Source organism: Oncorhynchus tshawytscha, unplaced genomic scaffold (assembly GCF_018296145.1).
Source record: "Oncorhynchus tshawytscha isolate Ot180627B unplaced genomic scaffold, Otsh_v2.0 Un_scaffold_12182_pilon_pilon, whole genome shotgun sequence".
Classification (NCBI taxonomy): Eukaryota; Metazoa; Chordata; class Actinopteri; order Salmoniformes; family Salmonidae; genus Oncorhynchus; species Oncorhynchus tshawytscha.
In genome coordinates this window covers 657,394-681,064 of record NW_024609822.1, presented here as the reverse complement: position 1 = coordinate 681,064, position 23,671 = coordinate 657,394, and the positions used below count along the sequence as shown (strand labels likewise).

Below are 23,671 nucleotides of genomic sequence, written 5' to 3'. Positions count from 1 at the left end.
ATCTTAGTCACAACAATAGACGAACACAGTGTGCTTAAACTAATAAAAACATTATTGTATTTTTCTTGTCTGTATTGAATACATCGTTTAAACATTCACAGTGTAGGTTGGTAAAAGTATGTGAACCCCCAGGCTAATGACTTCTCCAAAAGATAATTGGAGTCAGGAGTCAACTAACCTGGAGTCCAATCAGTGAGACGAGATTGGAGATGTTGGTTAGAGCTGCCTTGCCCTATAAAAAAAATAGTCACAAAATTTGCGTTTGCTATTCACAAGAAGCATTGCCTGATGTGAACCATGCCTCGAACGAAAGAGATCTCAGAAGACCTAAGATTAAGAATTGTTGACTTGCATAAAACTAGAAAGGGTTATAACATATCTCTAAAAGCCTTAATGTTCATCAGTCCACGGTAAGACAAATTGTCTATAAATGGAGAAAGTTCAGCACTGTTGCTACTCTCCCTAGGAGTGGCCGTCCTGCAAAGATGACTGCAAGAGCACAGCGCAGAATGTTCAATGAGGTTAAGAAGAATCCTTGAGTGTCAGCTAAAGACGTATAGAAATCTCTGGAACATGCTAACGTCTCTGATGACAAGTCTATGATACGTTAAACACTAAACACTGCTGTCCAAAAAAAAACATTGTTGCACATCTGAATTTCGCAAAAGAGCACCTGGATGTTCCACAGCACTTCTGGCAAAATATTCTGTGGACAGATTAAACTAAATTGAGTTGTTTGGAAGGAACACACAACTCTATGTGTGGAGAAAAAAAGGCACAGCACACCAACATCAAAACCTCATCCCAACTGTAAAGTTTAAGTATGCTCTCTCTAATTCTCTCTAATTCTGTCTTTCTTTCTTTCTCTCGGAGGACCTGAGCCCTAGGACCATGCCTCAGGACTACCAGGCATGATGGCTCCTTGATGTCCCCAGTCCACCTGGCCGTGCTGCTGCTCCAGTTTCAACTGTTCTGCCTGCGGCTATGGAATCCTGACCTGTTCAACTCTTTAGAGACAGCAGGAGCGGTAGAGATACTGTTAATGATCAGCTATGAAAAGCCAACTGACATTTACTCCTGAGGTGCTGACTTGCTGCACCCTCAACAACTACTGTGATTATTATTATTTGACCATGCCGGTCATTTATGAACATTTGAACATCTTGGCCATGTTCTGTTATATAATTTCCACCCGGCACAGCCAGAAGAGGACTGGCCACCCCTCATAGCCTGATTCCTCTCTAGGTTTCTTCCTAGGTTTTGGCCTTTCTAGGGAGTTTTTCCTAGCCACCGTGCTTCTACACCTGCATTGCTTGCTGTTTGGGGTTTTAGGTAGGGTTTCTGTACAGCACTTAGAGATATCAGCTGATGTACGAAAATGAGATTTGATTTGATTTAAAGTATGGTGGAGGGAGCATCATGGTTCGGGGCTGCTTTGCTGCCTCAGGGCCTGGACAGCTGCTATCATCGATGGAAAAAGTAATTCCCAAGTTTATCAAGACATTTTACAGGAGAATTTAAGGCTGTCTGCCAATTGAAGCTCAACAGAAGTTGGGTGATGCAACAGGAGGAAAACAACCCAAAACACAGAAGTAAATCAACAATAGATTGGCTTCAACAGAAGAAAATACGTCTTCTAGTGGCCCAGTCAGAGTCCTGACCTCAACCCGATTTAAGATGCTGTGGCATGACCTCGAGAGCGGTTTTCAACAGACATGTTAAGAATATTGTTGAACTGAAACAGTTTTGTAAAGATGAATGGTCCAAAATTCCTCCTGACCGTTTTTCAGGTCTGATCCGCAACTACAGAAAACATTTGTTTGAGTGTATTGCTGCCAAAGGAGGGTAAATGCAAGGGCTCACATACTTTTCCCACCCTACACTGCATGTGTACATGGGTTCACATACTTTTCCCACCCTACACTGTGCATGTGTACATGGGTTCACATACTTTTCCCACCCTACACTGTGCATGTGTACATGGGTTCACATACTTTTCCCACCCTACACTGTGCATGTACATGGGTTCACATGGGTTTCCCACCCTACACTGTGCATGGTCATTCCAAAGGGTTCACATTTTTCCCACCCTACACTGTGCATGTGTACATGGGTTCACATACTTTTCCCACCCTACACTGTGCATGTGTACATGGGTTCACCCATACACTGTGCATGTTTTCCATGGGTTCACCCACCCTACACTGTGCATGTGTACATGGGTTCACATACTTTTCCCACCCTACACATGTGCATGTGTACATGGGTTCACATACTTTTCCCACCCTACACTGTGCATGTGTACATGGGTTCACATACTTTTCCCACCCTACACTGTGCATGTGTACATGGGTTCACATACTTTTCCCACCCTACACTGTGCATGTGTACATGGGTTCACATACTTTTCCCACCCTACACTGTGCATGTGTACATGGGTTCACATACTTTTCCCACCCTACACTGTGCATGTGTACATGGGTTCACATACTTTTCCCACCCTACACTGTGCATGTGCATGTGTACATGGGTTCATGGGTTCATACTTTTCCCACCCTACACTGTGCATGTGTACATGGGTTCACATACTTTTCCCACCCTACACTGTGCATGTGTACATGGGTTCACATACTTTTCCCACCCTACACTGTGCATGTGTACATGGGTTCACATACTTTTCCCACCCTACACTGTGCATGTGTACATGGGTTCACATACTTTTCCCACCCTACCCATGTGTACACCCTTTTCCCACACTGTGCATGTGTACATGGGTTCTCATACTTTCTCTTGCCAATGTAACTTCATTGAAATTATGTGAAAACAACATGGATTCAACCAGTGTGTGTCAATTAAATGGAAGAAGGAATGGTGGGGATTTCAAGGAAAACAGCCATTTAGAAGTCTGTGGTTATCTAATGTGAATGGTGAGGGGAGAAGAGGCAGGATTCAGGTTGACACACACAGACATGGCTTTTATCTGCAGTGTCACAGATACAACCCCCCCGGAATGTCCGCTGACTGGCTTACACTCTGTAGGATGGCAAGGATCATGTCCAAAGAGTGCCAGCAGCACGAATGACGTAAGTCAGAACGCTACAGCAAGTAAGAACGCTACAGACAGTAAGAACGCTACAGACAGCTATATCGATCCTCTAATACAGGACTAGTAAAGGCGCAGTGCACTACTTTTGTGAGAGAAAAAAATTATCATAATATATATATTTATATATTCAGATTTTTCAGGGGTCCCGCAGCAACCCTACTTCCCGCGGCTATGTGAATAGGGTGCTATTTGGGACTCACTTTGACTCTTCCCCCTGGTCACAAAACATTAGAAGAAAGGACATGGTAGTTTAATCTGTTACACAATAATTCCTGTTCCTCACAGTTTCATACCAGGGTTCAAATACTATTACAAATATTTTTAACACTTACCTTTTTTTTGGGCTTTTTTTCTGCCTTCCAAGAGTTCTGAATTTTGGGGGACTTGCTATTGGTTCCATTGTGTCAGGCAAGCTGAATCAAACCCTAGAGTATTTTAAATGATTTCGAATAGTCTTTGAACCCAGGTCTGCATAACAAACTATGCTCATGGGAGTGCAACAGGTCAGCATGACGGCAGGCAGAACAGTGGTTGCAGTTCTTTTTATGCCAAAGGTAACGGTTGTCTGTCTGCTGCATGTTGTTTTGTCTTCCTTTGCGATTGGAAGCTGTCGATGAACCGAAGGGTAAACGCAACTGTGTGAATAACGTGGTTCTCGTCCACTCAAAGCTATGTGTGACGCTGGTATGGTGTCTCATGTCCCCTCCTCTACCCCACTGGTTGGCTACTGGTTGGCTACTTTCACAATCCATTTCGAATGAACAGTATGTTTTGTCATAGGCTGCACAGCAAAAATACAAGAGGTATCTGGCATAATTTAGCTCTAATAATTATGCTAACATAACAACTGTTCTGCCTTATTATTATACGACCATGCTGGTCATTTATGAACATTTGAACATCTTGGCCATGTTCTGTTATAATCTCCACCCGGCACAGCCAGAAGAGGACTGGCCACCCCTCATACCCTGGATCCTCTCTAGGTTTCTTCCTAGGTTTTGGCCTTTCTAGGGAGTTTTTCCTAGCCACCGTCCTTCTACACCTGCATTGCTTGCTGTTTGGGGTTTTAGGCTGGGTTTCTGTACAGCACTTTGAGATATCAGCTGATACGAAGGGCTATATAAATACATTTGATTTGATTTGATTTGACTATCATTTTCAATACATTTGGTCCAAATATTACTTGATGTTATATACGCCTATAATCAATAAATCATGACATTTCCAATAATTATGTTTAATCTCACAACTCAAATGAAGACCGGAGGTAAACAAGGCTTCAGCTCACTAACCACCTTCATCTTTTCGTAGTGTGCTGGCTCAGTCCTAACGTAATAGCCTGGTGACAACGAGGTTACTGCATGCTTTTATTTTATTAAATGGGAGGAAACTGAGAAGGAACGGGGAAATAATGGACCAGTAACTCCATCTGTGTTTCGGGCTGGAGAACAGTAGCAAGCAACAGCAACAGCCCTGTACGAGGTCTCTACCCGGTGTCTGTCATTACAAGCTGTGAGTAGCTAATACAAGCTGCGCGCGCTCCGCATCTCCACTCTATCCGGCCCTTTTCACTCAAGGCATTCTCTGTGCGCACCTTACCATGTAGCCAGACGCAGAGTCGTGCCACATACATTTATTCATTTTCTTGCGTAGACAAATTTTCAATGATCTCGATCTTTTGTATAACTTATTTCAGCATGATGGCAAATTATCAAAGGTTGTTTATTTTGGAAGGTGAATTCAAATGGCAGAGCTGTCAAACCTCGTTTCGGCTGAACGTATTGGAGAGGTGTTTGAGAATGTTTCATGGTGGGAAATGAAGACCCATTGAACTCAGATAAACGGAATAAAGTTTTACATTGGATTATATTTAATCGATTTTAAAGGTAAGGAAAATATAGAAATGTGTCATTATCTTAATGCAATGTTATATCGGGTCTTGCAATTTTCCAACTGACATTTTCTGTCAGTTTAGGTGTATGAAAAAATGATCTAGTCTATAATTATTATTCAGTCATCATGGTAAAGAAACACAAGGGACATCATGTGTGTTGATGTTATTGAAATGTTGATTAAATATTTAAGCTTCAAATCCTACTATCGCTTTACTCTACTTAGTTTTTCAAACGTATTGTCACATTCATAGACTGGGTGATGTATGACACTATTTTATCAGATAACTGTCATTGGATTAACTCTTTCATGTTGCGCGTATTTCAATTTTGATGGTTCCAATCCCCGACCACTATCTGTGGTAACGTGGATTTGAATGTTCTGATCATCGGCTCAACAGGGTCTGTTGCTGCAAGAACAAACAGATGAGTAGCTCCTTATCGTCTACTCCAGATTTCCCACACAGCCCTTTAAATCACTGCGCTAAACGTTGGTGACAGAGTTACTGTGTGCCTGAAAAGACAGAGCGGAGTAAGCTGGCAGAACAAGATGGCAAGCTATCAGGTGCATCGTGCCAGTGCTCTACAGTGCGTTGAGTTAGAATACGACATAAGGGGCGGCAGGTAGCCTAGTGGTTAGAGGTTTGGGCCAGTAACTGAAAGGTTGCTAGATCAAATCCCCTGAGCTGACAAGGTAAAGATCTGTCATTCTGCCCATAAACAAGGCAGTTAACCCACTGTTCCTAGGCCGTCGTTGTAAATAAGAATTTGTTCTTAACTGATTTGCCAAGTTAAATAAAGGTTTAATTTAAAATAAATAAATAATAATCATAACATGTAAGGATCCAGTGCTTCAAAAGACAGAGCAGAGTAAACTGTCAGAACAAGGTAGAAATCTGTCAGGTAGTGCCTGAACAGCACTCATGTGGTCTATTCTAAACCAAAGCAATGTAAACTGTCAGAACAAGGTAGAAATCGGTCAGGTAGTGCCTGAACAGCACTCATGTGGTCTATTCTAAACCAAAGCAATGTAAAGCGTTGACCCAGCCAGTGAAGAGAAAGTGGTGTAAACTGGCAGACAATCTATCAGGTGCCTGAACAGAAATCTATTATATTATATTCTAAACCAAAGCAATATAAAGCATTGAGCCTGAAGAGATACAGGAGTAATGTTTCGGAACAAGATTTCAATCTATCAGGTGGAGGTTCAGCCCACACATTCTATTTTATTATATTCTAAATCAATACACTGTAAAGCATTAAGACAGCCTTGGTTTATGCGAGCTGGCCCAGAACGCCTTGGAGCAAGAGCCTATCTCCTGCTTCTGTAGCGTGAGGCAGCTTGAGTAACCTCATGGACAGGACGCTAGTCTATGGCTGGGCCTTACCCGAAATCTCATACCTCCTTATCTCCTTAATGCTGAGTGCCAAGCAGAGACGTATCAGGTCACATTTTTACAGTCCTTGGCAGTGTGTGAATTACAGGGAGGGAATGAGACATGAGCTCCCCTGAATGCAACAAGGGTCAAACTTTGGGGGGGACTCTAATTTATGGGTCCAGTCCACTAGCGAACTATCAACATTGTTTCAACTGGGCCCCTCACAGTTTTCCACACCAATGAGCTCGGGACCGACACAGACAGCTGTATTTGCATCCCGTATTTCAGCCTCTTTTTCTATCAGGTGCCAATCAGCCCACATGCTGTCTATTCTATTGAGGCAGTGCCTGAAAAGACAGAGGGAAGTAATCTGGCAGAACAATGAATCTAGTTTCTAAACAACCCACAGGAGCTCTTCTAGTCTATTCTTCTCTAAATTCTATTCTATTTCATTTTATTCTATTTCATTATATATTTCAATTCTACCACTAGGCTTAGATCCAGACTACTGAGACTGAACCACTTGTTGACGAATTGCTCAATGTTGCATTCAATACATACTGTACAGTGCATCTATTCATAGTTCAGGAGCCAACATCAACCCACCAACTTCATTTCAACAAGTCCAAAATGTACATCTAAACATGGAGCAAACATGTTGCATCATGCATCTGAAATGGCACCCTATTTCCTATGGGTCCTGGTCAAAAGTGGTGCACTATGTAGGTAATAGGGTCCCATTCGGGTTGCAGGATATAATAGGTAAATACACTGAGTGTACAAAACATTAGGAACACCGTACTAATATTGAGTTGCACCCCCCTTTGCCCTCAGAACAGCCTCAATTTGGTGGGGCACTCTTCGAGGTGTTGAAAGCATTCCACCCGGATGCTGGCCCATGCTGACTCCAATGCTTCCCACAGTTGTGTCAGTTGAGTGTGAAAAACGAGCAGTATTGCAGTTCTTGACACAGGCTTAAAAATCCTTCTTTAACCTGTCCCCTCCCCTTTATCTACACTGATTGAAGTGGATTTAACAAGTGACATCAATAAGGGATCATAGCTTTTACCTGGCTTCACCTGGTCAGTCGATGTCATGGAAAGAGCAGCTGTTCCTAATGTTTTGTACAAATCAAATCAAATGTTTATTTGTCACATACACATATCTAGCAGATGTTATTGCCAGTGTAGCGAAATGCTTCAGTGTATAGTAGTGTTGTGAATTTAGTGCATTGATAGCAACCGTTTCAGTTGTTAGGCTACTCTCTTTGTCTCTGGCACGGTAAGTGACGAGCTAGCTTTTCATTAAACAAAATAATGAGGATTTCTATCAGCCTAATCAAGGTTTTCTTACAAGGCTGGATTTCTTCTAATGCGACTGTCGCTTTATGTATAATGCTTCAGGGATAATGCTTTATGTATAATGCTTCAGGGATAATGCTTTATGTATAATGCGTTAGGGATAATGCTTTAGGTATACTGCTTTAGGGATAATGCTTCAGGGATAATGCTTTATGTATATTGCTTCAGGGACAATGCTTCAGGGATAATGCTTTAGGGTTAATGCTTTATGTATATTGCTTCAGGGATAATGCTTTAGGGATAATGCTTCAGGGATCATGCTTTATGTATAATGCTTTAGGGATAATGCTTTATGTATATTGGGATAATGCTTTAGGGATAATGCTTTATGTATAATGCTTTAGGGATAATGCTTTAGGTATAATGCTTTATGGATAATGCTTTATGGATAATGCTTTAGGGATAATGCTTTAGGTATAATGCTTTAGGGATAATGCTTTAGGGATAATGCTTTAGGGATAATGCTTTAGGTATAATGCTTTATGGATGATGCTTTATGTATAATGCTTCAGGGACAATGCTTCAGGGATAATGCTTTAGGGATAATGCTTTAGGGATAATGCTTTAGGTATAATGCCGGGAGCCGCTTGTGGATTTGACGGCCCTAATGCAATTCCACCTCTGACACTGCCAAACAACTGCTATGTGGGTGTCAGCTAGCGTGGACCTGATAGAATGGAGTCCACGGTCTGCGCCCCAAATGCCACTCTATGGGCAGTGGACACCCTATGGGCAGTGGACACTATGGGCCCTGGTCAAAGTAGTGCAGCACAAAGGGAGGGAATAGGGTTCTATTTGGGACTAACACATGGACACGTGGCCCAGGCAATGTCATCATCTGTTTTACTGTTTTGTTTTCAACATCCCAAATACCCCTCCCTCCTCCCTCGTATCTGGTGTTGCTTATTTAACACAACAATACCCATATCTCAGACGCCTCCGAGGCAGCTTTCACTGTGCAGGAGGTGCAATGACAAATTGGAATAATGAAACATGTTATGATGTTGATATTATCTCAGGTTGGCAGGGGGCATCCCTCCCACTACGTGCTGACACCGAACTGCACTCTAATTTGACTCTGTCACGGCTCACTGATTTTGGTGCCGCAGTCCTTCCTTTCTTTCAATTACATAGGCGGGAATCATTTACATACTAATTTGCATTCATTCCCACCCCCTAATAAATACACGTTTTCTATAACAGTGTAGAGGAGTAACCTTTGGGTTGTTATTTACTGAGGGAAGACTATAGTCTAGTATCAAGTGAAGGACAAGCACTTCTCAGGAAGGGGGCTGTGACTGGGGAGTTGACTGAATGCCTTCCCTATGGTATGTGTGTGTGTGTGTGTGTGTGTGTGTGTGTGTGTGTGTGTGTGTGTGTGTGTGTGTGTGTGTGTGTGTGTGTGTGTGTGTGTGTGTGTGTGTGTGTGTGTCCATGCATACGTGTGTGTGTGCCAATGACTGGAACGAACTGCAAGAATCTCTAAAGCTGGAGACTCTTACCTCGCTCACTAGCTTTAAGAACCAGCTGTCAGAGCAGCTCACAGATCACTGCACATAGCTCATCTGTAAATAGGCCATCCAATCTACCTCCTCCCCCATACTGTATTTATTTATTTATTTATTTATCTTGCTCCTTTGCTCCCCAGTATCACTACTTGCACATTCATCTTCTGCACATCCTACCATTCCAGTGTTTAATTGCTATATTGAAATTACTTCGCCACCATGGCCTATTTATTGCCTTACCTCTCTTATCCTACCTCATTTGCACATGCTGTATATAGATTTTCCTATTATTGACTCTGTTTGTTTATTCCATGTGTAACTCTGTGTTGTTTGTGTCGAACTGCTTTGCTTTATCTTGGCCAGGTCGCAGTTGTAAATGAGAACGTGTCGAACTGCTTTGCTTTATCTTGGCCAGGTCGCAGTTGTAAATGAGAACTTATTCTCAACTGGCCTACCTGGTTTAAATAAAGGTGTTCTCAACTGGCCTACCTGGTTAAATAAAGGTGTTCTCAACTGGCCGACCTGGTTAAATAAAGGTGTTCTCAACTGGCCTACCTGGTTAAATAAAGGTGTTCTCAACTGGCCTACCTGGTTAAATAAAGGTGTTCTCAACTGGCCTACCTGGTTAAATAAAGGTGTTCTCAACTGGCCTACCTGGTTAAATAAAGGTGTTCTCAACTGGCCTACCTGGTTAAATAAAGGTGTTCTCAACTGGCCTACCTGGTTAAATAAAGGTGTTCTCAACTGGCCTACCTGGTTAAATAAAGGTGTTCTCAACTGGCCTACCTGGTTAAATAAAGGTGAAATAAAAACATATATTAAAAAATATGTGTGTGTGTGTGTGTGTTGCAGTGTGCTAGACTAGCAGACATGACAACATAAATTAGCTGGAAACCTGTACTCAGACTTGTGATAAAAGGCAGAACTGAAGCGGTTCCATTTTGTATTTAAAAGGAGAGAGAATTCCAAGGGAAGCTCTCCATACACACACCAGGGCCCTACTGTTGCAGCTTTTAATCTGCTGTGTGATTACACTTGATAAGGGCCTTTAAGGCTGAATGGTAAAAGAAGTACCCAACATGCTGTGAAACCAATGACTGAGTGCATAAACAACTGGGCCCTCCTACAGAGATGTCATGACTCAAGTCCCTCACTAATGCTTTTGTGTGGGCAGTGATGGCCCAATTCAATATATTTAAACATATTCTCTGTGAAACAATGAATTATACAGTGCCTTCGGGAAAGTATTCAAACCCCTTGACTTTTATTGTTTCAAAGAGGGATTCAATGGATTAAATTGTCATTTACTGTCAATGATCTACAAAAGATACTCTGTAATGTCAAAGTGGAAGAACAATTCCAACATTTGTAAAAAATAAATAAATAAATATATATATAATAATACAGTAATATATATCTTGATTAGATAAGTGTTAAACCACCTGAGTCAATACATGTTAGAATTACCTCTGGAAGCAATTACAGCTGTGAGTCTTTCTGGGTAAGTCTCTAAGAGCAATTACAGCTGTGAGTCTTTCTGGGTAAGTCTCTAAGAGCAATTACAGCTGTGAGTCTTTCTGGGTAAGTCTCTAAGAGCAATTACAGCTGTGAGTCTTTCTGGGTAAGTCTCTAAGAGCTTTGCACACCTGGATTGTTCAACATTTTCACATTATTCTTTTTTAAATTCTTCAAGTTCTGTGAAGTTGGTAGTTGATCCTTGCTAGACAGCCATTTCCAAGTCTTGCCAAAGATTTTCAAGCCAATTCAAGTCTAAACTGTAACTAGACCACTCAGGAACTTTCAATGTCATTTTGATAGGCAACGGCAGTGTATATTTTGCCTGTAGGTTTTCCACTAGAATTTTGCCTGTGCTTAGCTCTATTCTGTTTATTTTTATCCTAAAAAAACTCCCTAGTCCTTGCCGATGACAAGCATACCCATTACATGATGCAACCACCACCATGCTTGAAAATATGAAGTGATACTCAGTGATGTGTTATGTTGGTAACTACAATGTTGTTGATCCATCCTCAGTTTTCTCCTATCACAGCCATTAAACTCTGTAACTGTTTTAAATCACGATTGGCCTCATGGTGAAATCCCTGAGCGGTTTCTTCCTCTCTGGCAACAGAGTTAGGATGGACGCCTGTATCTTTGTAGTGACTGGGTGTATAGATAGACCCTCCAAAGTGTAATTAATGATGTCACCATGCTCAAAGGGATATTCAATGCCTGCTTTTTTGCCATAACAAACGGGTTGAATACTTATTGACTCAAGACATTTGAGCTTTCATTTGTAAAAAGAAACCTACATTTAATCAATTTTATATTCAGGCTGTAACACAACAAAATGTGGATAAAGTCAAAGGGTTTGAATACTTTCTGAAGGCTCTGTATATTTTATCCCAAATGGGATCCAAATCAGGGGACATGTGCCCTCGGTTAATGGGCTTTAATGGAGCATGATGCCTATGCATTCGTGGACAGGATATAGGTCCATCCCCATCAATTTTCGAAGATCATGGGGCTTACCCAGTACTGATTACCACAGGCTGACTGTAGACAGAGGCTGCAGCTGAACCAGCCAACCAAGAGTCTCTCTCTCAACAGACACCTCCAGGGCCAGGGTCCTCATTTATAATGTTATGTACATTTCACACTCAATTTCTGCATATGCCATTTCTGAAAAGTCTGTGCACTTACAATAATATTGAGATGTATAAACGTGGCACAAGCCATACATTGCATGTTTCCTGTTATACATCAGGCCTGTCATAAAACTGTGTGCGCCTGAACGAGCATTAAACCTCTGCCTGGAAGACGCCTCCATTCACCTTTTATAGTGACAATAACGCCCCTTATTTCCTGTATAATGTGGAACTATTGCCATTTGGCCACTGCATGCAAATGACATTGTTGTTCAATATTTAGTTTATCAACAGATTATTGGGTTTATACTGTATGTCCAGCCTTGGTATAGGCTCTGAGATGAAATAGGTAATGATGTCGCGCTCCTATTGCACGTCAATACTGTAGCCTGCCCATACCGGCAACGATTATTTATGTATGCAGGGCTTACAAATGAGGCCCCAGGAACCAATGGTCTGAAGTGGGATTGTAACACAGGTTACACAGTGGTTACCAAGTTACATAAGGACATTAGTAAATATATACCCAATGCATTGGAGGTGGGGGAGAGCAAGCTGCCCTGTGTGCCAGACCTGGGTTCAAATAGTATGTGTTCTTTGAGTGTTTGATTGAGTCTGTCTGGAGTGCCAGAGGTGTGGGGTTTACAGTTCTGGGACTGTTTCATTGGTTCCATTACGCCAGGCAAGCTCAATCAAGCCCAGGTAAAGTATTTCAAATAGTATTTAAACCAGGTCAGCCTGTCTGTGTGGTTTCAAAAGCCATCCCATCTCTTCCTGGTTTGAGACAGGTTATTATTACAGTAGTCTGTGATGAGCATAGTTTTATTGCAACAGCACAAGCGTGGCACACTCATTAACATCCTAATCAATTCAGTCAACGGCATGTGCCATCCTCGGAGCTGAGGGGGGCAGAATTACCTGCATTGTCTGGAAAGACAATCACTTTTAGTTATGCTACAGTCTACACTTAAGCATTTGTAGACAATCACAATAGTCTTCATATTGTTATAGTCAGTGGTGTAAAGTACTCAAGTAAAACTACTTTAAAGTACTACTTAAGTAGTTCTTTAAGGTATCTGTACTTGACTATTTATATTTTTGACTACTTTTACTTAACTACATTCCTAAAGAAAATAATGTACTTTTTACTCCATGAAACCCAAAAAGTCTCATTGCATTTTGAATGCTTAGCAGGACAGAACAATTCCCACACTCATCAAAAGAACATCCCTGGTCATCCTGATCTGGCAGACTCACTAAACACATGCTTTGTTTGTAAATGATGTCTGTCTTGGAGTGTGACCCTGGTTATCCAGAAAAAAAAACAAAATGATGTCTGTTTAATTATATAAGGAATTTGAAATAAAAGTATAAGTTAAGTATATTTGAGCAATTACATTTACTCTTCCTACGTAAGTATATTTATAACCAAATACTTTTAGACATTAACTCAAGTAATATTTCATTGGGTGACTTTCACTTGAGTCATTTTCTATTAAGGTATCTTTACTTTTACTCAAGTATGACAATTGGATACTTTTCCCACCTCTAGTTATTGCTAATATAATAAGCTAATATTATCAAACGTGTTTAAACTGAGCTTGGACAAAAAGGGTGCTAAACAGAGGGACTTGGAAATCCAAAACAATTTACCCCAAGTAACCTCAACTTAGAAAAACAAGAACTGCAATGTTCTTTGAGGTTCATTAGGGACAAAAGAAAGTAAGATTAGAAACAATTAAAATCTGAGGGGGAGGGGAACAGAGAGTAAATGTACATTTATATTTCGTAACTGTGTGCTGTTATATTTTGTGAGGCCTTTCAAAAATGTTTGTTCCCTAGAGAAAGAGACTGAGAGAGTGCGAGAGGCCACATTGATTCTGGGAGGCACCACATTGATTCTGTTATTTTCTTCCATCCATGCAGGTGGGATGTCATAGTCCGAGTTACTTGGCTATCTGAGAGACATTGAGGAACCAGTGCCACCATGGACTCCTGGGTGTTCCCCTCCTCGCTCCCCAACCTAACCGAAGAACCCCTGATGTACGACAGCTTTATTCTGGGCAACGAGTCAACGGAACCCAATGGTACCTATACGGGTGACAACACGTTCAACCAGACCAGCACCATGGTCATCACCTTCCTCTACTTCCTGGTGTGTGGTATCGGTCTCTGTGGCAACGCCCTTGTGATCTACGTCATCCTGCGCTACGCCAAGATGAAGACGGTCACGAATATTTACATCATGAATTTGGCAGTCGCAGATGTTCTGTTCATGTTGGGGTTACCGTTCATCGCCATTCAGCTGGCGCTGGTCCACTGGCCATTCGGTGCGGTGCTGTGCCGCGTGGTCATGACCGTGGACTCACTCAACCAGTTCACCTCCATCTTCTGCCTTATGGTCATGAGCATCGACCGCTACCTGGCCGTTGTGCACCCCATCCGGTCCACCAAGTGGCGCAAGCCACGTATGGCCAAGACCATCAACCTGGCGGTGTGGGGGGTGTCACTCCTGGTCAACCTGCCTATCATAATCTACAGCGGTTTAATCACCAAGCACAACAGTTGCTTCTGTACCATCGTGTGGCCGGAGCCTGAGGAGGCCTACTACACCGCCTTCATGTTCTACACCTTCGTCCTGGGTTTCTTCCTCCCGCTCATGGTCATCTGCCTGTGTTACCTTCTCATCATCATCAAGGTCAGTCTCATGGTCATCTGCCTGTGTTACCTTCTCATCATCATCAAGGTCAGTCTCATGGTCATCTGCCTGTGTTACCTTCTCATCATCATCAAGGTCAGTCTCATGGTCATCTGCCTGTGTTACCTTATCATCATCAAGGTCAGTCTCATGGTCATCTGCCTGTGTTACCTTATCATCATCATCATCAAGGTCAGTCTCATGGTCATCTGCCTGTGTTACCTTCTCATCATCATCATCAAGGTCAGTCTCATGGTCATCTGCCTGTGTTACCTTATCATCATCAAGGTCAGTCTCATGGTCATCTGCCTGTGTTACCTTATCATCATCATCATCAAGGTCAGTCTCATGGTCATCTGCCTGTGTTACCTTATCATCATCAAGGTCAGTCTCATGGTCATCTGCCTGTGTTACCTTCTCATCATCATCATCAAGGTCAGTCTCATGGTCATCTGCCTGTGTTACCTTCTCATCATCATCAAGGTCAGTCTCATGGTCATCTGCCTGTGTTACCTTCATCATCATCAAGGTCAGTCTCATGGTCATCTGCCTGTGTTACCTTCTCATCATCATCAAGGTCAGTCTCATGGTCATCTGCCTGTGTTACCTTCTCATCATCATCAAGGTCAGTCTCATGGTCATCTGCCTGTGTTACCTTATCATCATCAAGGTCAGTCTCATGGTCATCTGCCTGTGTTACCTTCTCATCATCATCAAGGTCAGTCTCATGGTCACCTGCCTGTGTTACCTTCTCATCATCATCAAGGTCAGTCTCATGGTCACCTACCTGTGTTACTTCACCATCATCATTAAGGTCGTACTTGTTTTACATCGTTCTGCCACCACTACGGTGTCCATATTAGGACATAATCAGTGTCACCTCCTGAGACCAAGGCGGACCGACATAGAGACTGACTACTGCCGTCTTTCTATACTTCTATTTTCATTTCATCCTGACTAAATTGTTGTGACCTATCGTTTGTTGTGACCTATCGTTTGTTGTGACCTATCGTTTGTTGTGACCTATCGTTTGTTGTGACCTCGTTTGTTGTGACCTATCGTTTGTTGTGACCTATCGTATGTTGTGACCTATCGTTTGTTGTGACCTATCGTTTGTTGTGACCTATCGTTTGTTGTGACCTATCGTTTGTTGTGACCTATCGTATGTTGTGACCTATCGTATGTTGTGACCTATCGTTTGTTGTGACCTATCGTTTGTTGTGACCTATCGTTGTGTGACCTATCGTATGTTGTGACCTATCGTTTGTTGTGACCTATCGTATGTTGTGACCTATCGTTTGTTGTGACCTATCGTTTGTTGTGACCTATCGTTTGTTGTGACCTATCGTATGTTGTGACCTATCGTTTGTTGTGACCTATCGTTTGTTGTGACCTATCGTATGTTGTGACCTATCGTATGTTGTGACCTATCGTTTGTTGTGACCTATCGTTTGTTGTGACCTATCGTATGTTGTGACCTATCGTTTGTTGTGACCTATCGTTTGTTGTGACCTATCGTATGTTGTGACCTATCGTTTGTTGTGACCTATCGTATGTTGTGACCTATCGTTTGTTGTGACCTATCGTATGTTGTAATGGTAGCACAGTATGTCTACTTTAATCTATTCTTTTCTTCTTTTGTTTTTGCCTGTGCGGTGAAGTGCCTTGAAATGTAGCTATATTTACCTATATTTTAAAGTGGGCTATACAGATCAAATCTATAATTATTACTAATCTTAAAGTGAAGTCCTCAGGGATCTGTGTCGGGTCTTTTAATATTAATGTTTTTTTTAAAGATTGCTATACAAATAAAATGTATCATTTTTTAGGTGAAGTCGTCAGGGATCCGTGTCGGGTCCACTAAGAGGAAGCGCTCGGAGAGGAAGGTGACCCGCATGGTGTCCATCGTGGTTGCCGTGTTCGTCTTCTGCTGGCTGCCCTTCTATGTCTTCAACGTGACGTCGGTGACAGGAACCATCTCCACCACGCCCTTCCTGAGAAGCACCTTTGCCTTCGTGGTGGTCCTGGGTTACGCTAACTCGTGTGCCAACCCCATCCTTTACGCGTTCCTGTCGGAGAACTTCAAGAAGAGCTTCCAGAACGTTCTGTGTCGGAAGAAGGTGGGCGGGCTGGATGTGATTGAGCGCAGCGACAGCAAGCAGGACAAGTCGCGCATGATGAATGACCCCACGGAGACTCAAAGCACGCTGCTCAATGGAGACCTGCAGACCAGCATTTGATGCTTGTTAATTCTAATGCATCCCTTATGTGTGATCTATACAGACATCTTTGATTTCACATCAACTCTCCCTCAACCTCACAAGCTCACCACACACAAACAAATAAACTAACAAAACGCACACACACCACACACACACACACACACACACACACACACACACACACACAGGTGTTTCTGCAGCTGGAATCGGTCATCCTGACCTGTTATCATGCCCTATGAACAGCTCACATAGGGAGAGTGATTGTCGTTGATCTCATGGTGTGATATTTTGTAAGCATTTTCTTCTCACTGTGGACGAGATGAAAAAAATGCCAAAGGAACTAAGCCCTCATGGTGTCTGCTCCTCAACGGCTGTTATCATGTTCTTTATGTCTCATATCTCTGTTTACCAACTCTCTCTTTACTTTCTCAAAAGACATACAATGACATGACATTGGGTTTTCCTGGTCGTAAAACCCACACATTGTGATATCTTCATAAAGGAGAGAACATAAACTGTAGTTGTGACTGCTCTCTGGTGTTTGGGTGGAAAGCTGAAGATGTGTACTGAGTGTATTGACGCTGGTGGACAGTGACAGGATCATGTGAGGACCAGAACAGGGTTGTGTTCATTAGGCCCCAAACGGAAGAAAAGGGACTGAAACCGGGAAGTGCTACCTGAAATGGTCTAATAAGAAACATGCGTTTTCCGCTGCAGAACATTTTGACATGTCCCAGACTGTTACCTACGGTTACTGATTGACAGCAGACGAGACTTAACCATGGAGAACAAGGATTCCCTGCACATAGGTTTACACTAGCAGGGTGAACCACCACCTCAATCAGTCTTTGTCACATTGTCCTGTAGCCAAGATAAATACCAGACTAGGACGTAGGAAGTATGCCAAAGTGAGACTAGGACTATAGCAGACTCACTGTGTGCATATTGTCTGTTTACAAAGATTGTGTCCAAAATGGTGGGCAGAATGTGGAATTAGTAACATGCCTCTATTCTTAGATACTGTATTACTTAACACAACAGTGAACAGCAGGCCACATCACCTCTGGATCACTACACCAAGGTGTAGTTTGCTTATCTAATGACTTACTACAGAGAGAGGAGGAACAGTAGAGATACTGGGACTACTTTGAAATGACATAAAAACACATTATATCCCACATGGTTAATTTGCTGGCACAAGTCCTGCTGAGACTTATACTGTCCAAATATGGACTCCGCAAAGTCAGTTTAACATTATGGTTGACTTTAGTGGGTTTTTTTAACCTCAGAAAGACACATATTTGCTGTGGACAAATATTCATCAGTGAGTCATGGACCTACAGCGCACAGCTGAACAGAGTTACAGAGTTGGAATCACATGACCTAATGATGACTGTATGAAGTCCCCCGATAACTATGAATGCACCCTTACTATGTAATTGAACAGTTTCTCTCCCTGTGTGTGAGAGAGAGTGAGTGTACACGTGTGTGTGTGTGTGTGTACTGTACACCGTGTTTTATTTGATACAGCATTCAGTCCAAGGCCATGATTAGTAGAAGTGTAGAATGAGTAGATATTGTACCCAATATGGGTACCAGGTGACCTCACCAGGAAAAACTCAGGGCCCAAATTAGAATTCTAGCCCAGAGTGTTTCTTGGTCAGGTCACATGACCAGTAAGGGTGCAGAGTCCTACTACAGAGATGAATGCTGACATTTTGTTATATTGACGGTATTAGCATGGCATCGACCAAGGCTAATCACTAACCAAACTGCTGCTAGACTGTATAGACTCCAATGTGTGCTGTAATTGTCAAGTCAACATTGTCATGTCGTGGTTGAGAATCATTTAATTAATTTTTCGTCCAAGCTGAATAGAACTGTTTGATAGTTTAGATAGCAAAGACAATGCATTTTTCAATCCTATTGTCCAGTCCTATTTGAAACCATCCCTTGTCACGTTTCACCTCATTCATAAATTGTTGCTATTGCTGTTATGTTGCAGTTACAGAATAATGTCCAAGAAAGACCAGTCTTTGCTTCAGCAGGTATTGAATACTGTAGTGGTCTTCTTTGCTGTAAATTAAGCAGCGCTAATCTGTTTCTCCATCAAGCATCATTTCTTCAAAGCCCAAAGAACAAATCCACAGTCTGATCAGTTACAATTCAAAATGGCAGTCGTCAGAAACACTGCAGGTCACGCTACAAACACAGATAAATCTCTACCGCATCGTGGATTCATTATTTGAAATAGTTACCCTTAGTTTGGCAGCTGTTTGACCTGCATCTGACCCACATTTTATAGCTGGTCTTCAGGCTTGCCGAGTCATGTTGTGTTTGAGATGCTGAGCTCATCACAGGCTACCCAGGCCCAGGGCAGGACAATCACCCACATACCCCTACTATTTCTGAAAGGTCAAGTCTACTCATCCCAGGCCACCCATGCAGGCCCAGGGCAGGACAAATTACCAACCTATCCCACACTGCCTGACAGGTCAGCTTTGGCACACTGGCACATGGAGCATTACCACTGGGCACACACTAGTTCAATCAACATTGTTTCCACGTCATTTCAACGTGGAATAGACGTTGAATTGACCTCCGTTCCCAGTGTGCCCGCGCTTTGGGAGGTCAGAGGTCATGCTGAGGCCTCCAGTCTGAGCGATGTGAATTTGAGAAGGGCTAGAAAACATTGTACCCCTACAGGGGTGCAGCAGTGTTCATTCTACTCCCCATCATCATCACTCCCTAAATCTCACAGGTATAACCTGTGGTAGGATCTATGCCTATATGGTAGTGTGTACTATACTGTAGATCTAGCTAGAACAGTCAGTACAAAGCCTTCTCCTCTTACATAAAGGTTCACCTGACCCAAAGTGCCATTGTCTCCAGGTGCCGTTGACGCCATTCCATTTGTTCCATTCCAACCATGATTATGAGCCGTTCTCCCCTCAGCAGCCTCCTATGATATAAACTATTGTATTGGATTGTCTTTACATTTTGAATAGCATCACATTTGATTTGCAATTGACAGAGCAGTGGTTCCCAATACTGTTACGTGTGAAGGAGAGCTCAGGCTCCACAATCTGGCTTCAACCTCCATTATGAGTGGCCGCTGTATCTTTGCTTCGTGAAAAACTTTTTCAGAGCTTTTTTGACTAATAAAAAATCTGACCATGGCCTTTTTTTTTCTTTGACATTTCTCATGCTTATTAGACTTCATTTGAGATTACAATATTACATGCTGTTGTTCGTTTACAACCTGCAGTGGGTAATATGTTAGGATAGCAGCACCCTGGCTTGGCTACATTGTCTGTAGACCTTACAGAATGGGGACTATGACTACACATCCTACAAGTGCTGACGTTAATTGATATGTTATTAGCTATACAAAGTTTCAGGCTGTTGTAGAACTGTTGCAAATAGCTAGCCAACATGGTTATTGTGATATAAAGGGCAACTCTATAGCCTCCATTCACCATGTGTCCATTACTATTATTATTCTCAGTAGATAGAAGTTGCTGGCTGCTATGGATGATGATGGTTGATTATCTTACGGTGACCACACTAGGACATGCCCCTGTCCACACTAGGACATGCCCCTGTCCACACTAGGACATGCCCCTGTCCACACTAGGACATGCCCCTGTCCACACTAGGACATGCCCTGTCCACACTAGGACATGCTCCTGTCCACACTAGGACATGCTCCTGTCCATACTAGGACATGCTAGTGTCCACACTAGGACATGTTCCTGTCCACACTAGGACATGCTCCTGTCCACACTAGGACATGCTCCTGTCCACACTAGGACATGCTCCTGTCCATACTAGCACATGCTAGTGTCCACACTAGGACATGTTCCTGTCCACACTAGGACATGCTCCTGTCCACACTAGGACATGCTCCTGTCCACACAAGGACATGTTCCTGTCCACACTAGGACATGCTCCTGTCCATACTAGGACAGCTTCCTAATAGGACAATGTATCACCTACCCTCAAGCATCACCACCAAGGGAGACAAGATCTGACCCTGTATCAGTGGTTAGGGACAACTTCTACCCACTCCACTCTTCTCAACTAGAGTCTGTTGCTGAATGGTTTAATTTGTTTGCCTCTGTACAAGGAATTAGTATTGCTCAGGGGCATTCTCTCTCTCCGATTCCATTCTGCCATTATGTCATGTTTTTGTACAAAATCTATATTTAGCATTGTTAATATTATTGCTGTTCCTTAGAAATATTGCTCCTTTGTTTGCTCATAAAAGTATTGCAGTTGCATGTGTGCGTGTGCTTCTTCATGAAAAGCTCGAGAGTTGATCTCCTTACCACATTGTCCCTCATAATGATGTACACAGTAAGCCTAAATCCTGACTTTAAATAGTGTAAGAGATTCGAGAGTTGATCTCCTTACCACATTGTCCCTTGACCCACTCCAATTTGCTTACCGCCCAAATAGGTCCACAGACGATGCAATCTCAACCACACTGCACACTGCCCTAACCCATCTGGACAAGAGGAATACCTATGTGAGAATGCTGTTCATCGACTACAGCTCGGCATTCAACACCATAGTACCCTCCAAGCTCGTCATCAAGCTCGAGACCCTGGGTCTCGACCCCGCCCCTGTGCAACTGGGTACTGGACTTCCTGACGGGCCGCCCCAGGTGGTGAGGGTAGGCAACAACATCTCCTCCCCGCTGATCCTCAACACTGGGGCCCCACAAGGGTGCGTTCTGAGCCCTCTCCTGTACTCCCTGTTCACCCACGACTGCGTGGCCATGCACGCCTCCAACTCAATCATCAAGTTTGCGGACGACACAACAGTGGTAGGCTTGATTACCAACAACGACGAGACGGCCTACAGGGAGGAGGTGAGGGCCCTCGGAGTGTGGTGTCAGGAAAATAACCTCACACTCAACGTCAACAAAACTAAGGAGATGATTGTGGACTTCAGGAAACAGCAGAGGGAACACCCCCCATCCACATCGATGGAACAGTAGTGGAGAGGGTAGCAAGTTTTAAGTTCCTCGGCATACACATCACAGAAAACTGAATTGGTCCACTCACACAGACAGCATCGTGAGGAAGGCGCATCAGCGCCTCTTCAACCTCAGGAGGCTGAAGAAATTCGGCTTGTCACCAAAAGCACTCACAAACTTCTACAGATGCACAATCGAGAGCATCCTGGCGGGCTGTATCACCGCCTGGTATGGCAACTGCACCGCCCTCAACCGTAAGGCTCTCCAGAGGGTAGTGAGGTCTGCACAACGCATCACCGGGGGCAAACTACCTGCCCTCCAGGACACCTACACCACCCGATGCTACAGGAAGGCCATAAAGATCATCAAGGACATCAACCACCCGAGCCACTGCCTGTTCACCCCGCTGCCATCCAGAAGGCGAGGTCAGTACAGGTGCATCAAAGCTGGGACCGAGAGACTGAAAAACAGCTTCTATCTCAAGGCCATCAGACTGTTAAACAGCCACCACTAACATTGAGTGGCTACTGCCAACACACTGTCAATGACACTGACTCTACTCCAGCCACTTTAATCATGGGAATCGATGGGAAATGATGTAAATATATCACTAGCCACTTTAAACAATGCTACCTTATATAATGTTACTTACCCTACATTGTTCATCTCATATGCATACGTTGATACTGTACTCTATATCATCGACTGCATCCTTATGTAATACATGTATCACTAGCCACTTTAACTATGCCACTTGGTTTACATACTTATCTCATATGTATATACTGTACTCGATATCATCTACTGTATCTTGCCTATGCTGCTCTGTACCATCACTCATTCATATATCCTTATGTACATATTCTTTATCCCCTTACACTGTGTATGACAGTAGTTTTTTTTGGAATTGTTAGTTAGATTACTTGCTCGTTATTACTGCATTGTCGGAACTAGAAGCACAAGCATTTCGCTACACTCGCATTAACATCTGCTAACCATGTGTATGTGACAAATAAAATTTGATTTGATTTGTCCATCATAATGATGTACACAGTAAGCCTAAATCCTGACTTTAAATAGTGTAAGAGATTCGAGAGTTGATCTCCTTACCACATTGTCCATCATAATGATGTACACAGTAAGCCTAAATCCTGACTTTAATAAGTGTAAGAGATTCGAGAGATGATCTCCTTACCACATTGTCCATCATAATGATGTACACAGTAAGCCTAAAACCTGACTTTAATAAGTGTAAGAGATTCGAGAGATGATCTCCTTACCACATTGTCCATCATAATGATGTACACAGTAAGCCTAAAACCTGACTTTAATAAGTGTAAGAGATTCGAGAGTTGATCTCCTTACCACATTGTCCATCATAATGATGTACACAGTAAGCCTAAAACCTGACTTTAATTAGTGTAAGAGATTCGAGAATTGATTAATAATCCCAAAATCCAATAACAGAATACATTCAGTCACGTGACGTCCCTATCAGGGCCCAGGAGCATTCAGTGAAACACTGCCCCTCTGTGGTGAAAATACACTACTACATGAAAGTGACTAGATTCTCCATGGTGTCTTTTCATACTCAAGCCTGTGATTTCTGAATCGACAGTGGAGGCTGCTGAGGTGAGGACGGCTCATAATAAATGGCCGGAACGGAGCAAATGGAATGGCATCATACACATTGAAACCATGTGTTTGATGTGACATCATTCCACTGATTCCGCCCCAGTCATTACCTCCCCCCAGCAGACATAACCAGATAATTCCATACCTTACCAAGGCCTGTACTCCTGCCTTCCATCATCTAATAATGACAGGGAAACAGTAACTACTGGAATGTCTAGGGGTGGTTTCCTTCACACAC

At 42.8% G+C, this 23,671-nt stretch overlaps 1 protein-coding gene across 1 annotated transcript; it reads left to right on the top strand.

The window, feature by feature from the left end:
* The first annotated feature begins 4,431 nt into the window (after positions 1–4,431).
* Positions 4,432–21,097, top strand: LOC112239039 (somatostatin receptor type 2-like). The gene is made up of 3 exons (XM_042319021.1): positions 4,432–4,992; positions 13,821–14,592; positions 16,422–21,097. Exons 2-3 carry the CDS (start codon positions 13,882–13,884, stop codon positions 16,830–16,832), a joined length of 1,122 nt encoding a protein of 373 aa, XP_042174955.1. The 5' UTR covers positions 4,432–4,992; positions 13,821–13,881; the 3' UTR covers positions 16,833–21,097.
* The last annotated feature ends 2,574 nt before the right edge of the window (positions 21,098–23,671 follow it).